Here is a 16,636-nt window from a genome sequence, read left to right on the forward strand (position 1 = left end):
CTGGATGTGCAGGACAGCCGTGAATGTCAGGAAAAGGGGGTTGAAAGTATAATGCAAATTTCTCTTTTCTCTTTCTTTGTTTGTTTTTGTTTGTCTGCTTTTTACATATATACACAAGTCTGACAATAAAATGTGGAACACAGTGCAATGTCTTGGCTGCGTAGCATCCAGGACTGGCTTAGTTGTGCATCGTGGTGTGCCACAGGGACACACAGGATGGATAAGTAAAATTGTGTCCTCGGTTGGCTTCCACAGAGGAGCAAACGAGTAGCTGTTCCCCTGGAAGAAGAGCAAAGTCCTTTTTAAAACCTCACTGCAGTCTCTGGAGGGGAAGGCATTCCTCAGAGGTGCCGTGGGCTGGGGTGCCCGTTATGGTACAGCTTCTGTTTGATGTGCACCATGTTCCCAGTCGCCTCCTCGTACTGCCTGTGGTGACGTTTTCTGAACTCCTTCAAGTTACAAAATTTTGGAATCCAAGACCAGGAATTGTCTGGAAGGCAGAAAGGAGAAGGAAGGTGAGATATTACAGGAATGGCGAGACCCATGTTCTCCTGCCTTGTTCCTGGCCTGCCCCGCAGAAATCAGGCTCTGGTTATGGCCTCGGCAAGGCCACCCTCGAGGTGTCCCTTCAGACCACGCTTGTTCCCCAGCCAGACTCCGTGCCTTGGCTGCAGCGCTCCCCAGGCTTGCGACAGCCCTTGCCCCGAACACAACCAAGAGCTGCCACCCCTCGGATGGGGCCGCGAGCAGACAGCAGAGCACCCCTCGCTTGTGCCTGCTATGGGAATGGCGTGTTTCAAGAGAGGCACAGACGGGCTGCTCTGGCCCATTGGGACAGCGAGGGTGGGCGTTAGAAGAGGCAAACTCCAGCTTTCCACTCGTGGTAGGAACCAACTCCTTGTGATGAGCCCTCCTGGTGCCCTCCCGGATGTCGGGCCAACAGTACGGGCAGGAGTCAGCAAAGGCTGAACCTCATGCCGATGGCTGAACCTCTGTAGCTAGCAGGGGGCTGCTCTGGGGGCCAAGCTGACAGGGACACAACTGCACACCGCTGCTACATCCCTGTTCAATCCTGGTTCTTGCCTTCTGTCTTCTGAAACATTGGCCAATGTCACGCAACACCAGTGTAAGCCGCTTTCTGCCCCGCAGCCGGGGCAGGCTCCGCAGCCTCATTTTTTCATCCAGTGTTGCAGCTCACAGCTTTCCCTGTGGTGATGTTTCAGCTGCTGTTCAGTTTCATGAGAGTTTTGGGTGATTTCACCCAGAAACACACATAGCCCAAGCCCACAAAGGAGAATTTGAAAGTCCCAGAGAACGATCGACTGTATAAAGTTGAACTATTGCAACTAGCACGAGGTGGTACGTGACTGCTCTGACCAGCACTGCAGCTACCGTGAAGCACAATCCCGATGTCTGAGTTTCTATAGAATATTTTCTATTTTAAGAAATCTCTTCCATCAGGAAGGAGCTATAGGTTATTCTAACAGACCAAAATTTGAGCTGATCAGGCCACAACGTGACACTGAGTCATTGCTAAGTGGTACTCATGTATTTCAGGCAGGGCTCTACATTCTCTACCGGTACAGGATTTTGTATTACCCCTACCCCTGTCTCTCGTGGTCACAGGCACCATTTCTTTCTTTAGAAGAAAAATTTTAGCTTAGGTACTCGTTCAACAAAGAAATGGGTATCCTTTCTGCTTATTGCCTCTAAAATGACTGGATTTGCATGGTTGATTCGAATGAATAGGAAATACCTACAAGCTCAAGGCTCATTATTTTGGCCCAAATTTTTCAGCCCGTCTTTAGTGAAACATACTCAGCATAGCACACTGTTTTCTCGTTGGACAGAACAGTTCGAGACATGTAAAGACCTTTACTGGAAAGAGCCATCATGTCCCATTGCACGGTGTGTATACAGTGGAAACCTCACCTACAGGTGAGATGAGGAGAGCTTCCAGAGTCTCTTCTCCCACACATTTAATTGCGAGGCCGGAGGGTTGCTGACAGAGCCGGGAACAGCGCAAGCACACAACTGGGGTACAACCAGCCCGGTTTAAGAGCAGACTGGTCCCATGTGGCTGGTGCAACACCACTAAGACGGCACAAAGAGCCGATGGCTCAGGCCGGGGTGGGGGGGTGTCAGCCTTCTGCATGATGAAAGGGGCACCGCTGAAGGAGTTGCTAAGGCAGGAAAAAGCCAGGTGCAAGGTGATGCTGCATTCATGTTCTGAGAAGATGCGTCTACACAGTATGTTGCACCGTTGGCCATTCGTAAAGCCTTAGAACATGCATACACAGGGAGAAAAAAAATGAAAGAAAAAGCATTGTTTGGCTTAAATACTAAATTAATTACTAGCATCACCCTTAGTTACTAAAAATAAAAATCAATGCAGTATCCATTCACAAGGAGGTAGGTTAGATGGCGATATCATGTCTGTAGCTTCCAGCTCCATAATGAAAGGCAACAGCTCTGAAGAACAGTATTGCTGTACTCAGTACAGCATCTCACCCAAGGACAGCCCTTGCCAGCCCTGCTGACTTCACCAGCGCCGATGAGATCATGGCCACAGGTGGTCTGATCAAAAACAGGTGTTACAGCCTCAAGATTGGCTCCGTACCTTAGATCTCACTGGAAACTCTGACAATTAGCCTTCTGCTTGGGAAACGACAGCAACACAGCCTCAAGAGAGTGCTGGTTCAGAAACTGTTGAAGCAGGCTGCTAGGGATTTGGGAAGACTAATGAGAAATTAATATCATTTTGATCTGAGTTTTTAGAAAGTGATAGTCCGCTTCCCTAATTAGAATTTCTTACAGGTTTACAGATGAATCTTTCTCTTGCTCGCTCTCCTTTTCCTCGGAGCTGTAATTTAACAGACACCATCAGTCACAGTTAGAGACTGAGATTTGTAGGGACACTGTTACGGAATTTCAAGTTATTCACTATTTTAATAGCTTTTCTGTCTTTTTTCTCCTTCCAACAATTAAAGTCCATTGGATGTTCATGCTGAGAGGGCAGAGAGAGGCAGAGAGGGTCTCTGAATGTTGCTCTGTTGGTCATTCTCAGGATGCCAAGCTAACTGGTCCACAGACTAACCAGTATGGCCAACAGTGTTCCCTGTGGGGCTGATGTCACTACTGAAAAAAAATTGACACACCTGGAACAGCACTGAGGATGGGGAAACCGCAGCTGTTGCATCCCTGACACAACACGGAAATGTCTGTCCTTGTCATCACGTTGCCACAAGTTTATACAAACAAGAGGCTGCGCTCCATAAGCATGTGCCTGGCTGCGAATTAGACGCACGGAAAAATCCAGATTTCGGGGAAGTTTTGTCTGGCCTGAAAACATTCTGCCCACATGTGCAGACATAAAACCACCATCTGCCTGCCCGCCTACGTGTAAACATGTTGCTTTCCACCAAACACCCCTTTGCACCAACACGTGCTTTACACTTCCCGAAGCAGAGCGCTCGGGGCTGGGATGCTCCGCTGGCTCTTTCCACATAAACACTCCTGCTCGTTTAAAGAGGGCTGGGATATGGCTGGTCAGGCCAAATCCACACGGAACAAACTCTGCAAGAGTGTTGACCTCCTCCCTCTCCACCAGCCTGCGAGGACAGGGCAAGGGACTGAGGAGGGAGAAGGGAGCCCGTGAAGCTGCACTTACCATACCGTCGGCTGGTTCTCCAGGCTCGCACTGCATAGTGGAGAACCCCATCCATCCACACCAGAAACCAGCTTATACAAAAGCCCAGCAAAAGTCCCAGCATCAGGTCAATCTCCTGCTTGGTTACATTGTCAGTCACAAAGTAGTTCTCCGAGGAGTCCACCACTGACTGATCCCCGTCATATGGAATAACGTAATGGACATGATGCCTGTTGCAGGGAACAGAAATAGGGAAAAGCATCAGTGGAGAAGAGCAGAGAATGTTTTTCCATGCAGCTCCTGCTCTTGCGGCCAGGGGCTGGTTTAACACCGTGCCTTTGAGTTTCTACCAACATCCCTGGGAGCAGAAGCACTGTCTTGGCTTTTTTGTGCTGATGTCAGCAGAGGAATTGGCAGAGCGCGAGGTAGAAAAGGATAGAAACCTGAACCCGTGCCTGGAACTCGTGTCGCATTCCTGACACGGGCTCTCCGTGCCTAAGTTCGTCATCTGTAAAACGCAAGATAATATTAAGGACAGCGTGAGGCTGGCGTGGTCACCCCCCAGAGGCGTAAAGGCCACTACTGCGTTTGTGTTGGCAGGCAGAGGTCGGTAACGCTTTGCTCCTGTGAGTACACACAGGGAGAGTGCAGCTGTGTAGCGCTGCAAGTGCAGTCCCGACCTACTGCCTCTCAGGGGTCGGAGGAGTCCTCTGCGGTGCGGTGCCGCCAGTGCTAGCAGCTTCATGCCACTTGTCCATGGCACTGTTTTGCTTAACGTCCCATCTCTCAGAGTAAACCGAGAATCGCCTCTTTCACGTATTAGAGCGGAGCGTGTTTACAGCCATGGAGGAAGTACTTGAAAGCAGAAGCACGCCTTGAATTCATCCACGGACAGCAGACGGCAGAGACCCTGCGGAGTATTGCTCCTGGAAAAGTCACGCAAGCTCTAAGATCGTCTCAGGTTCTCCTACTGCACAATGGGGGTGGTTTCAGATGCGGGGTTCCCCTCACCCCCCTCAAGGAACGGGCAGTAATTCCAGATGGCGAGATGCTATGGCAGATACCATGGCAGATAGCAAAACCCTCTCCCAGCCCACGAGCAGGCAGCAAACCTCCCCGTAGCACCCCGAGTGCTGCTGGGGGTGAAGGGCAGCTGCAGCTGAATCTCACCGCTCCCCCCCGGCAGCACTTGAGCTCCAGAAGGTCTCCCAGCCTGACCCTGCTGAGTGCAGGATCTACCAGCACCCTGCCTCCCATCCCATCCCATCCCATCCCATCCCATCCCATCCCATCCCATCCCATCCCATCCCTTCCATTCCCTTCCCATCCCATCCCTTTCCACCCCACACCACCATTCCTCACTTGCTGGGGACACAGTCCTTGCATTGTAAAAAAAAAAAAGTCACCAGCTTAGTGCTGTCCCCAAACAGCAGAGCACAGAAGTGCGGCAGATGCCCTGTGGGCCAACACACACAGCAGCTGCTGTGCCACGGGCCACTGGTGGCCTTAGAGGGACAGCATGGACCCCAGAGCCTTCAGAGCCTTGCGTCTCTCTCGGAGGTTCCAGAGAGGCCGGCCACATGCCTTATGCCAGAAGGGCAATTGGGTTCATTTGAGCAACGGGATGATGGATACCAAGCTCGGGATGATGCTGAACTGCTTGAAAGACCCTGGTGAACTTGGGAAAAGCGGGAAAATGGGAGGGATGGAGTGAGGGAGTTGTAGAGCAGAAAAAAATAAGGCAGTTCTGTAGGGGCTGAATGAGAGGGGACCAGCTGTGACAGGTGAGCGTGTGGGACAAGAGGATCCCAGATGACAGGGGATGCAGGATGCAAAGCAAAACTGGAAGCAAGCTGCTCTGGAGCCTCTGCATCAGCTTTAAATGGCTTTTCACCTTCCCTGAGAGCGGGCAGGTGCCACGAGGCTGTCCAGGCTCCGTGCTCAGCCATCCTTCCTCCTCCTGCACTGCTCGCCCAGGTGCCGTCACAGCTGCCAGGGAGTCCAGGAATGGCCGGCCAGGCTCAGCGAGGGATGCTCAGCAGCCCCCCGGCACCACTGCTGAGCTTCCATGCCTCAGACCTCCGCAACAGTCCCGGCACTGCAGCACAGATGCATCACCAGTGCTCCCAGCTCAAGGCCAGGGCATTATTGCATGGGCTGTCCCTGGTATTGCCCACCACCACCACCACCAGCATCCCCCCACCGACAACCCCCCCAGCATCCCCCACGCTCGCGTCCCTCCCATGTCCGTGGACCCGGCCCTGCTGCCACACGCAGGAGAGGAGGCAATCGCTGGAGCCCTCTGAATATGCATGAGGTGCAGGTTGCTCAATAATCATGCCTGAGAAACGTCCAAATATTTACACAAACAAACCTCCACTCAAAGGAACCTACTGAAAACAGCCCTAATCTCAGCAATGACTTAATGGAGGCCACCTGCACCAGAGGCACCAGCTCCCGGCAGATCAAGGCACGTAGGGCTGGTGTACAACCTGGTGCCATGGCACGTCGGGCGCTAGAAAAGGCTGTGAGGATGGGAAGCCCATCGAACCACGCTCCCGCTGTCTAGTTCTGCTCCCCATGTGCATCCAGCAAAGGCCCCAGTCCCAGGGACCAGACTGGGGCAGTAGCAGAACGGAGATTCATCTAGACCAGCTCTGATAGCACCTCAAAATGACCTCAGAGGCTAAGGGCAGGCCCTGCTCGTGCCTCCTCTTGCTGTTTGGTTTGTAAGCAGAGGTATTTTCCTTCATTTGGCTAGGGAAAATCGAGGGGAGAAAAGGTGCATGAGGGACGGGTCCCAGAAACGGAGCTCGTACTCATGAATGAGAGGGCTACAGTTGATTTCATGAACATGGCCAAGCAGCTTTGCAGCAGAGGAAAAGGCAAACCTCACACAGTGCTCCCATGTGCCATCCTTCCCCTGTCACTGCCAGGGACAACTGGCAGGTCCTTAACTTATTCCCTTTTCTCCTCACAGTACAGAAACAGCCTAAGGGCTGAGTCCACAAACACCTCCGGAAACCCAGATGCCTTGAAATGATCAAGAACTTGAGTGCCTCAGCAGGAGGTGGCTTGTATCTCCTCTGCACCGTTGTGTCACAACCCACAGGGCTATCTAAAGCCTCCCCATGCGGAGCATCCCTAACACGCAGCCATCTCTGGGGTTGAGAGAAGCCAAACTTCCCAGACACGTCAAGGACAGACCCGTTCCTGAGAAGTGAGTGCAGACCTCTCACCACACACAAGGTGGCTTTCATGGAGTGTCTCATCCCTCTATACCAGAAGAGGGTCCTGGAATCCACTCCTCCCACTGCCAAACTTCCAGTACCGAGGAGCACGGATGTGCCCGCAGCACTCACATCTGTGTGCCCAAGCACACGGCCAGCACTGCAGTAACACGGGACACGGTGCTCTCCTCACTTGCTTCACATGAGGTTTTGTCCTACCACACAGTCGGCTTTCTTCACAGCTCTTGTTCTCTGCTTGCAGGGCATTGAGGGAAGGGACACAGTCACCTCTTCCCTGCCTCGTCCCTCTCCACAGCGCAGGCTGACTCTGCACACTGCACTGGGATCTCCTCCAGCTCTCCTGCCTTCCTTTGGTCACTGCTGGGCTGAACCTCAACTTGGGGGCAGCACTAAGGGCCTGACCCTCCTTTTGTGTTTGCAGCTCCCTTCTCATGTGCAGGGGACTGTCCCCAAAGCCCAGTCGTTTCAGAGTCCAGACTCAGAGGTGAAGACCCTGTTTCTGCTCCGTAGCTTCCATAAAATCACAGAATCACAGAATGGTTGAGGTTGGAAAGGACCTCTGGAGATCATCTGGTCCATCCCCCAGCCCAAGCAGGGCCACCCAGAGCCAGTTGCCCCAGACCACCTTCAAACAGCGTTTAAATGTCACCAAGGAGGGAGACCACCACCTCTCCCAGCAACCCGGCCCAGTGCTCAGTCACCCTCACAGGGAAAAAGCGTTTCCCAATGTTCAGATGGAACCTCCTGTGCTTCAGTTTGTGCCCGCTGCCCCCCGTCCTCTCGCTGGGCACCCCTGCAAAGAGCCTGCCCCTGCCGCCTCCACCCCCTCCCTTCGGCTATTTCTGTACATTGATACGATCCCCCCTGAGCCTTCTCTTCTCCAGGCGAAACAGCGCAGTGACTCTAGGTCTGTAGGTCATTTAGATCTAGAGGCTGTGGATGGAGCGAGGCAGACAGAAAGACAACACAACCAGCTCTGGGGTGCCACTGAAGACGACAATAACTCAACCTCTCTAATGTGACTGCACCAACATCTCTGCATACCCATGAGGCACATCTCAGACAGACAAGAGAGGGAGGAAGCTCCAGGAAAGGGTGGCTGGTTGACCCTTTCTTACTGTTCATGTGTGGGCTGGGGCTGGGCACACAAAATGACCATTGGCTTCCAGCATTTCGTAAGGAAGGATTCAGTCCTTGCAGCATCCCTGTGCCAGCCCTCTGCCCGTACAGCCTGAAGTGCTGCGGGACAGTCGTGCCCAGCGGAGAAAGGATTCAGTCCTGTTGTATGCTGAGCCACCAAGAGTCATAGAATGGTTTAGGTTGGAAGGCACCTTGAAGATCATCTAGCTCCAACCCCCCTGCCCTGGGCAGGGACACCTCCCACCAGCCCAGGTTGCTCAGAGCCCCATTCAGCCTGGCCTTGAACACCTCCAGGGATGGAGAAGTCCAAAGGTGATTCATGGGACGCAAAATTCAACAGAGAGCGAAAACTTTGACCGGTCTGGATTTGGCAACTTAATTTTCCAAGTATCAGAAATCAGTGTTGGATCCCAGGTGAGAATTTCCTTACAAGAAAAGCCTCTTGTCACTAAAACAACCCAGGAAAGCACTCGAGGTCCTGCACTCCTGCCTTCAAGGCAGCTTTTGGGAACCCTGACTTACCAGAGTAGGTCTATGCAGTGGAGATGCCAGTGCTAGGCTTCCACTCTGCAGAGTTTTCTGGAAAGAGTTTAGCAAGGCTCAGGGAAGATGGATTTTCCCTGCTAGTGCAACAGCAGGGAGATCCGGGCTGCAGGGATTTTAATGCTTTGTTTTGGCTTAATGGGACTGAGTGGTGCCACTGAAATGGGGAGGAGAACAGAAACAGACCCCCAGAAGTTTAATGTTGTGGCTCAAGTCCTTGGGGACGTCACAGGAGTGGTTCAGAGACACTGGTACATCAGCGCAGCACGTTATTAATAGTGTGCAAAGGTCCAGGGTCCCCACCGCACACCAAGGGAATTGGAAACTGGAACGTGGCCTGGATGGCTCTGGGGGCCGGATCCAGCGAGGGAATGTATCACCTCTAAGCTGAGCATAACGTGGGTGCCGCAGGACACCACCACCACCACTCCGGTGCTCCTGCAGGGAGGGCAGGCAGTGCTGGAGACCAGGCTCTGGCAGAGCAGCTCCTCAGAGCAACTGCTTCTGGCTAAACCTTGTTTTCAGAGAGGTGGACATCTAGGGGCCAACATAACCCTCCAGCCAGTGCCTGTTTCACCAACCAAAGACCTTTGAGAAGAGATGAAAACCTCCTTCAGCCTCGCATCACCTTCGCCAGCAGCGGGAGGCCCGACGTGGGTGTGAGGACCGCGGGGCTCACAGCACCCTCAGCTGTGAAAGAGCCGTCACAAAGTACACGTGGTCCTCAAAAAGTAAACCCGTGTCCTGACCATGTTTCTTCACAAGAACAAAGGTGTGCCAAATGACCTGAGGGCCAACTCCTGGGCAGTTGAAGCCGGTGTCAGCAGTCACAACAGACCCAGGCCAAACTACTCCTACGGGTTTAGTCACGCGCCACCTCCCTTCATGGCCCATGCCCCTCCAGCCATGCTAACAGCCATGCCCACCCTCCATGTGCTGGAGCTTCCACGGGAAGCAGATGTAATTGTAGGAAAAGAACTGTGACCACGTTTCAGGCCAGAAACTCCCTGGGAAGCAGGAGGGTCTGGCCATTGCCACCAGCTGCTCTCCTGAAGCCAGTGAGAGGCTGGATCTGCTGATCCGATCCGTCCCTGGCCAGACAGGACCTGGCTCAGGTGAGAAACCGAAGCTGTTGGACAAAGGAAGCGCAGTGTTTGTGTCTGTGCCTGTGCGCTTGAGCTGTAGCATCCCTGTCACCTTTCCCGGTCTTCGTGACAAAGGGGGAAGACCTCCTCTCCTCCCTCCCCCGGCAAGCAGTGCAGCGGCCTGGAGCAGAGCCTTGGCCAGCACGGCCGGGACGTTTCCCGACAGCGCTGCCCAAAGCGCTATTGTCCCTTCCAGTGACCTTGCGTGTGTGCTGGCTGCTGCAGCCAAAGCACAGCACGGGAGCCTTTAAAAAAGCGCCACCGATCCCATCATTTTAAATGCAAAGAGCCCGTCACCGCCTCTACGCTTTCCACGTCCCCTCTCCGTTGGCGACGCCGGCACGCTGATGCTCTGGCTCAGCCTGGCTCCCTCCCGGGCAGGTGTCACTCTCGGTCGGTAGCAGACACGTCACATCTCTCAGGCTCACGTTGGAGCTGGCACAACCTGGCCGGGCTGACCCATTCCCCATCCCCAGCTGCAGCGGGATTTGGGGGAATTTGGTTTATCCTGACCTATACAGGGACCGCAGGCACAGCAAGACGGTGGTCTGCATCCCTCCCTGGTCCGCATCCCTCCCTGGTCCGCATCCCTCCCTGGTCCGCATCCCCGCCTGACCTTGCAGCCTCCCCTCAAACACACCAGCCAGCCCCGCGCCTCTCCGAGCCACTCTGCAGACCAGCGTGGACGGCCCCATTGCACAGGTGAAAACATCTCCCTGGGACCCTTCGTGCTCTTAACAGCTGCCCAACAGGAGCCCAAAAAAAGGCCTGGTGGTCTCCAGCACCAGGCGATGAGGACTCCCCGCCTCCCCGCACATCCACAGAGGACTTGGGGATGGAGTGGTTGCATGACTTTTCCAGAATGGCTGGGAAAGGAGGAAACACAGCAAAAAGGTACTCTTGGTGTACCTCCTGACAGCAAGGCTGCTAGCCCAGGGCAAGCATTGGCCCGTCCCTCCTCTGAGCATGGACGGCAGCATCTGGCACCTCACAGAGAGAGCCCGGTGGGTGGTGTTACTCAAACCTGTGCTGCCACAACACTGCTCCAGCCCCACAGACCGTCATCCCCGGTCACGGGTGCTGCCAGTGACCCCGGCACCACGGCAGAGCCCCAGCCAGTGGCCACCCCGTGCCCAGCCGCTCTCCTGGCCAGTGGCCCGCTGCACTGCAGGGTCTCCATGCGCACCGGCCGCTCACGGAAGGTGCGGCGTAGCCCTGCCCTGAGACTTTCCCTCCTGGATCGGAGCCTGGGCCTGAAGTAGCCCTCCGACAGGAAGAGCTGACGTGAGGGTTGGCCATGCCCCCGGCTCTGCTGCAGGGTGTTGGCATTCGGGTAAGGTTGATGCTCCTTCAGTCCTTCCCAACCCCGCTCATGGAGAGAGACTTTGCCCGGGAGGGAAAGACTCACCCAAGGTCACTCAGAAGGTCAGTGACAAGGAGAATCCTGAGGTCCCTGTCCTTTCCCGGACTGGGAACTTCCAAGCCCCCCAGACTGTTTTGACGGGTCCTCGCTCTATGCAGGTGTCATCTGTTCTCTCCGACTCACCCTGCCTCCACGGACGGACGCCCTTTGGTGTTTTTCCTTTGCATGACATCACCCAGCTCCTGATCTGCTGCCAGCTCTCTGCTTCCAGAGAGGACCCTTTACTGGCTGGGACAGAGACATTCGGACTGGGGCAGTGCTACACTTCTGCAGTCCTCCATAGCCCTGGGAATAGCTACATCCCAAGCAGGCAGGACCTCCGGCGTGGAAGCGGGCCCCAACATAGTGATTCGGACAGCCTGAATGTCTCCACATGCTGAGGACGGCGAGTGCCAGGCTCCCCCAGGGATCTGCTCCAGCAGGCTCATTCCTGCACGGCATCAACGGGAGCCAGCAGGAGTGTAAATGTGGCTGTCACCCCTCCTTCCTCCAGCCAGAAGGCAGATGTTAAGAGAGGAACAGTCGCTGTCATACCAGGCACATCTGTGCAGGCTCAGTATCGGCACCAGGCGCCAGGGCCAGCCCCGTCTCGCTGCTGATGGTCTCTCTCCACGCACCAGCGCTACACCAGCTTGATTCCCAAGCAACTGGCAGGACTATTCTCCCACTGAACAGCTATGGATGCGCCCCGACTGGCCTCGGGGGCTCTGGCAGCTTCGCCCTTCTTTGCTGCCGGTGCTGTGGGTATGGCAGCCCACGGGAAAGCACCAGCCCGGGCTAAGAGTGACAGCCCACCTGCCTGGAGGAGCACATCTGCACATCTACACATCCCACTCGCAGCCCAGAGGACCGTCCGTCTCAGCTCTCGGAGTGGGACCCGCTCCTGTGGCACAGCCACTGTCCTGCCCGGGCTCACTCCAACTGAAACCAGCGGCTCGGTGGACGTTTGCCACTCAACAGATCATAAGCAGGCATCGATCGGCCTTCCCCACCTCTCATCGATCGGCCTTCCCCACCTCTATGGGCAGAAGGGCGGCGTCCACGTGCCACCGCAGACAGCATCGCCTCCCGGCACCGCGCAGCCAGCCGGCCACGGGGTCCTGTCCCTGCGGCCCCAGGCAGCCACCGAAAACTTGGCACAGCACAGCCTCCGCAAGCGCCTCTTGGGCTCTCCTGCGTCCGGCGAGAGGCCACGACTCCCTTCTGACATCGCAGACCTGAAAAGCTCCTGCCAGGACCCAGCATCGCGAGGCCACTCTGGCCTCAGCCAACTGCTGCCTCGCTTCTGGCATGCAGTGACAAGCAACAGCTTCGGCCTCAGACAGCCCCATCCCCCCTGACCCTCCCCAGGGACGTGCACGACGAAGGTGGAGATCAGCCCGAGCAGCGTCAAGCGTCCCACGTCCAGCAGCGCCTGAAGACGGGGCTGATTTGCTTCCCCAAATGTCTTGACCCCAGTGGCTCTCCCCAGTCACTGCTAAGGCGCCGAGTGCTTGAGGAACACGGGGAAAAAAAACCCCGAAGCGTAGTCCCCAGCTGTGGGAGATGAGGTCTTCTCTATGAGGCAAGGGTTGGCAGAGGGCACTTCAGGAAGAAGTGGGTAGGGTGCCATAAGCCAGCACTCCCTTCCACTTGTCCTGAGACCTTCTTGCTGGGCTCAGTCCCCCGTGGAGAGGAGGACAGGCAGAGCCCAGGGAAGGACTGGAGGAGAGACCCCAACCATGGCCTCGGTGCGACCCGGAGAGCACTTTGGGGACACAGCCAGGACAGTCTGCCCTGCTGGCCATGCACCCAGGTGACTCCAATGAGCCACAATTTGGGCAGAGCCTGAGGCACCCCCCGGGTACAGGTCATGCTGCTGCCTGCCAGCATCCCACCGGCGACCAGCGCTGGAGGGAGACTCACCGTGTCCCAGACCCCCCTCCTCGGGGAGCAGAAAGCGTGGACACAAACAAGTGAGGAGAGAAACAGCCGGGTGCCCATCCCACCACCGAGGGAGCGGAGACCCGGTCTGCGGATGCACTGATGACACACATCTGCTTTTGGCATCCCCCCCCCCCCCCCCGAGCCAGGAGCCAAGCGCCCAGTGCTGCCTGCAGTTCTCCCAGTCTCCTGCCTGGGAAGGGCACTCCAGCAGCAAAGAGCCAAGGGCTGAAGTCTTGGAGCCCTTCAGGGATGAGGTGGGACACAGAGGCCTGGGAAGGGCAGAGCATGGAGCCCCAAACCCCCTGGCACCTGGGACACGCACAGAGACAGCCCTCGCTGTCCACACCCCCCCCCCAGCGAGGCGGCGGTTCCCAAATCCCAGTCTCCTGCCTGGGAAGGGCACTCCAGCAGCAAAGAGCCAAGGGCTGAAGTCTTGGAGCCCTTCAGGGATGAGGTGGGACACAGAGGCCTGGGAAGGGCAGAGCATGGAGCCCCAAACCCCCTGGCACCTGGGACACGCACAGAGACAGCCCTCGCTGTCCACACCCCCCCCCCAGCGAGGCGGCGGTTCCCAAACCACGCGCTGACATAGGCCCAGCGCAGGTTCTGACTCCTTCTAGAGCACATCCATCCTGCTGTGCACTGGATGCCCACCGCAGGTACTCATTCCCAGCCTGGGGAGCTGGGACATGGTAGAGCGTTCCTGGGGAAGGAGTCCTCTCGGATACCCTGAGGAAAACACAACCGGGACAGGAGAGTGGAAGGAAAACATTTGTGAACGAATTAGTCGGTGTGGCTGACGCTACAACCCCGGCTGGGTTGTAGCGTCACACAAAACACAACCGCAACAGTGCAGCCTACTGCACATCAACCTTCATTTATTGCAATTCATCTTTCCCTTCCAGTTCTGCAACACGTACTCATTTTCCCCATTCCTCCCTGCAACACACTGAGCCGCAGCCAGTTCCCTCCTCCGAGGACTCCCTTTGCTTATTGGCAAATTAAGATCCTTTATCAACCCCTGGTACCGCTGTTCCCAACGTGGCCCGGGCTGCATCCCTGCCTAGCGCCAGGCAGAATTGCTGATGGCTCACGCGATGTGCGCTGAAGGCCTGCGCTCGGAGCACTTGGACGGCTGACAAAAAGGACAAGGCACATTCAGCACCTCCTGCCTTTTAAAGCGGAGAACTGGAACCAGTGGTGCGGGGCAGCAGGTCAGGGCTCAGAGTGGGTGAGCACCACAGGCCAAACCTCAGCACCAACCTACAGCGAGTCCCATAGCATGGGGATGCTCTGTGTGAGCGCCTCCTACATCAGAGCATGAACATGTTGAAAACAATGCTCAATGCACAACAAGAGCCCGTGCCCAGGAGCAGGCTGGTGTGCTCTTTCTGTTGGCCAGAGCCATTGCCTCCACATACCGAAGGCCGCCGGTAAACTTCTGCTCTTTGCCTCCTCGCAGATCCATGCTTGACAATTTGGAAGCGGTTTTGTGCACTTTCTAAGAAATGACCTAACCATGTCTGGGGAGAGTGCCATGGCTAATTTATCTGCCTCAACAGCATCTCTTCAGACATACAGTTAGAACGGAGAGGAGTGCCCCTGCCACCTTCTCAGACTTGGGCAGAAGGGACGTTCTGCCAACACCACCAGTGAGACCTGACACTCCTCAGTCGCTCCAGGCAATGTGAAAGTCTATTACCAGCAGCCAATTTTCACCACCACTGCACACAGCTGTGACAAGTAAAAAGAAAAATTGGTTGAAGAGGCAGAGGAAAACTCTTAAACTAGTGAAAAACATCAAGAAGGCTCCAAAAAATTACCTAAGAAAAAGCTAATCCCTGACAAAAAAAAAATAAAATCAAAGACACCGTGGACGTTTCTTGTCCACCGTCTTCCCAATTGACCTTAACACAGAGGTGCCCCAGGAGCCGGGGATTTAGGGGCTGCTTACCACATCCCTCAGGGCCTGGCTGCATTTGGCCCTAGAGGTGCTGCTCGTACCTTCTCTGCTGTTCTGCCACAGGAGTCTGAGGAGGCACCGTGGGGAAAAAGGTAACGATCACCTTCGGTGAACGAAGCCGAGCGGAAGGGCAAAACCGTTTCCCCTCATTAAGCTACGCACATCCCAGTTTCAGCTGAGCTTCCACACCAGGGACACCAGACGGATGTGATGCTGGGATGCAGCTCATTCCAGAGGCAGCTCAAAGAGGAGTAAATCTCAATCTAAATGTTGGATGTGGCAGGGGAGGCCTCCCCAGCATGTCCTTTAGCTGGCACAGCCTCACGCTGCTCTACTCCCCCACAGACAAGAAACTCTCCAGCAGGCAGTGAGTAACCAGGCACGGGAGGGAAGGAGGCCTCGAGGAGCGCAGGATGAGGATCACTGACAACAGTCCCATAGAGAAGAGAGAAAGTCACCTCCCTAAAACTCGGTCCCCAGGCTCTACCACAGAGCGCGGCCAAAACCCGGGTACAAGCCGAGCACCTCGGCGGTTACGCACAACACGAGAAGCGCTACGTCGTTCAAGAGAATTAAGCATTGCCAAACAGCCACGGAGAGAGGTAAGGATTTGTGCAGTCATAAACTTGTACACAGCAAAGGCACTACTCCTGGCAGAGAATCCATCCAGACGCTCTCAGCTTCCTAAATGCTCCACAAAAGCCCAGACCAGCTACCTCGGTGTGTTCTCTCCAGCCTCACCACGACCTCAGGAGAAAAGCCACAGAGAATTAAAAGCCCATCGAAGACTACAAAGCCTCAAAGTGACACTGTCCTGGACAGCAGCACTCCTTCCTGCCCACAGATCCGCTCGGTTCTCCAAACCCCGTTCCATTTAAGCCACACAACCACCGATCGCAACACCCAGCCCACAAACACGCTGAGAAACAACACAGCCCCGTGACAACAAAGGCACAATGACAAGGGTTTAGATGAAAGATGAAAGTTACTCACTTTCCCGGGGCTCGCAGATGCATATACACAAGCATGCACACAAAGGAAAATGGACTTCCAGGCCCACAGAAAACTCTTCTTCCGGAAAAAAAACCAAAAAAACCACCACCCCATGTTGATGCAGGAGCTGCTAAGGAAGGTGAGACACGGCCAGAATGCCAAAATGGTAGTCCAGCCAGCAGCACCCTGCCGCTGGCCACCACCTCTCCCCCCCTCCCCGACGAGATGGGGTGGGAAGGGGCTGGGGGGGACAGGTGAGAGGGACCTTACGCAGGTAACTTACCTTCCACAGTTGCAGTGACAAACTCGGTCTTCCCCTCTCAGATGCGGTAAGATGTAATTGTGAAATCTGTCCAACAACGCATTCATGTCCATCAAGCAAGCTATTGCCTGTAAGAGCCCATAACCAAGGCATCTGGTCAACTCTGGATGATGGAATAAAACATTGACTCTAGTTTGATTGCCAAAGACTGAAGCAGTCATCAAGAAAATAATCTGTGGTGTTTAATGGGGCGCACACACATGCACACGCACGCACACGCACAGAGGTGCACAGGCTGAGGGACGGTGCGGGAAGGGGAAGGGAGGGGGGGGGAGTGTGTG

At 55.3% G+C, this 16,636-nt stretch overlaps 1 protein-coding gene across 1 annotated transcript; it reads right to left on the minus strand.

Annotated features, from left to right (window-relative positions):
* Positions 1 to 341: 341 nt before the first annotated feature.
* On the minus strand, positions 342 to 16,516 carry TMEM240 (transmembrane protein 240). Its single transcript, XM_009889598.1, has 3 exons — positions 16,317 to 16,516; positions 3,671 to 3,879; positions 342 to 490 (listed from the first exon to the last, which is right to left on the minus strand). The coding sequence occupies exons 1-3, from the start codon at positions 16,514 to 16,516 to the stop codon at positions 342 to 344; spliced, it is 558 nt and encodes a 185-aa protein (XP_009887900.1).
* Positions 16,517 to 16,636: the final 120 nt, after the last annotated feature.

Source organism: Charadrius vociferus, unplaced genomic scaffold (genome assembly GCF_000708025.1).
Source record: "Charadrius vociferus isolate BGI_N301 unplaced genomic scaffold, ASM70802v2 scaffold477, whole genome shotgun sequence".
NCBI lineage: Eukaryota > Metazoa > Chordata > Aves > Charadriiformes > Charadriidae > Charadrius > Charadrius vociferus.

Excerpts from the sequence above, each read along its gene's own strand:
- TMEM240 (XM_009889598.1), bottom strand. The coding sequence starts at position 16,516 with ATGACTGCTTCAGTCTTTGGCAATCAAACTAGAGTCAATGTTTTATTC. Across the intron at positions 3,880-16,316 it reads TGTCACTGCAACTGTGGAAG|GCATCATGTCCATTACGTTA; the intron begins GTAAGTTACCTG and ends TCCCTGCAACAG. Across the intron at positions 491-3,670 it reads GAGAACCAGCCGACGGTATG|ACAATTCCTGGTCTTGGATT; the intron begins GTAAGTGCAGCT and ends TCTGCCTTCCAG.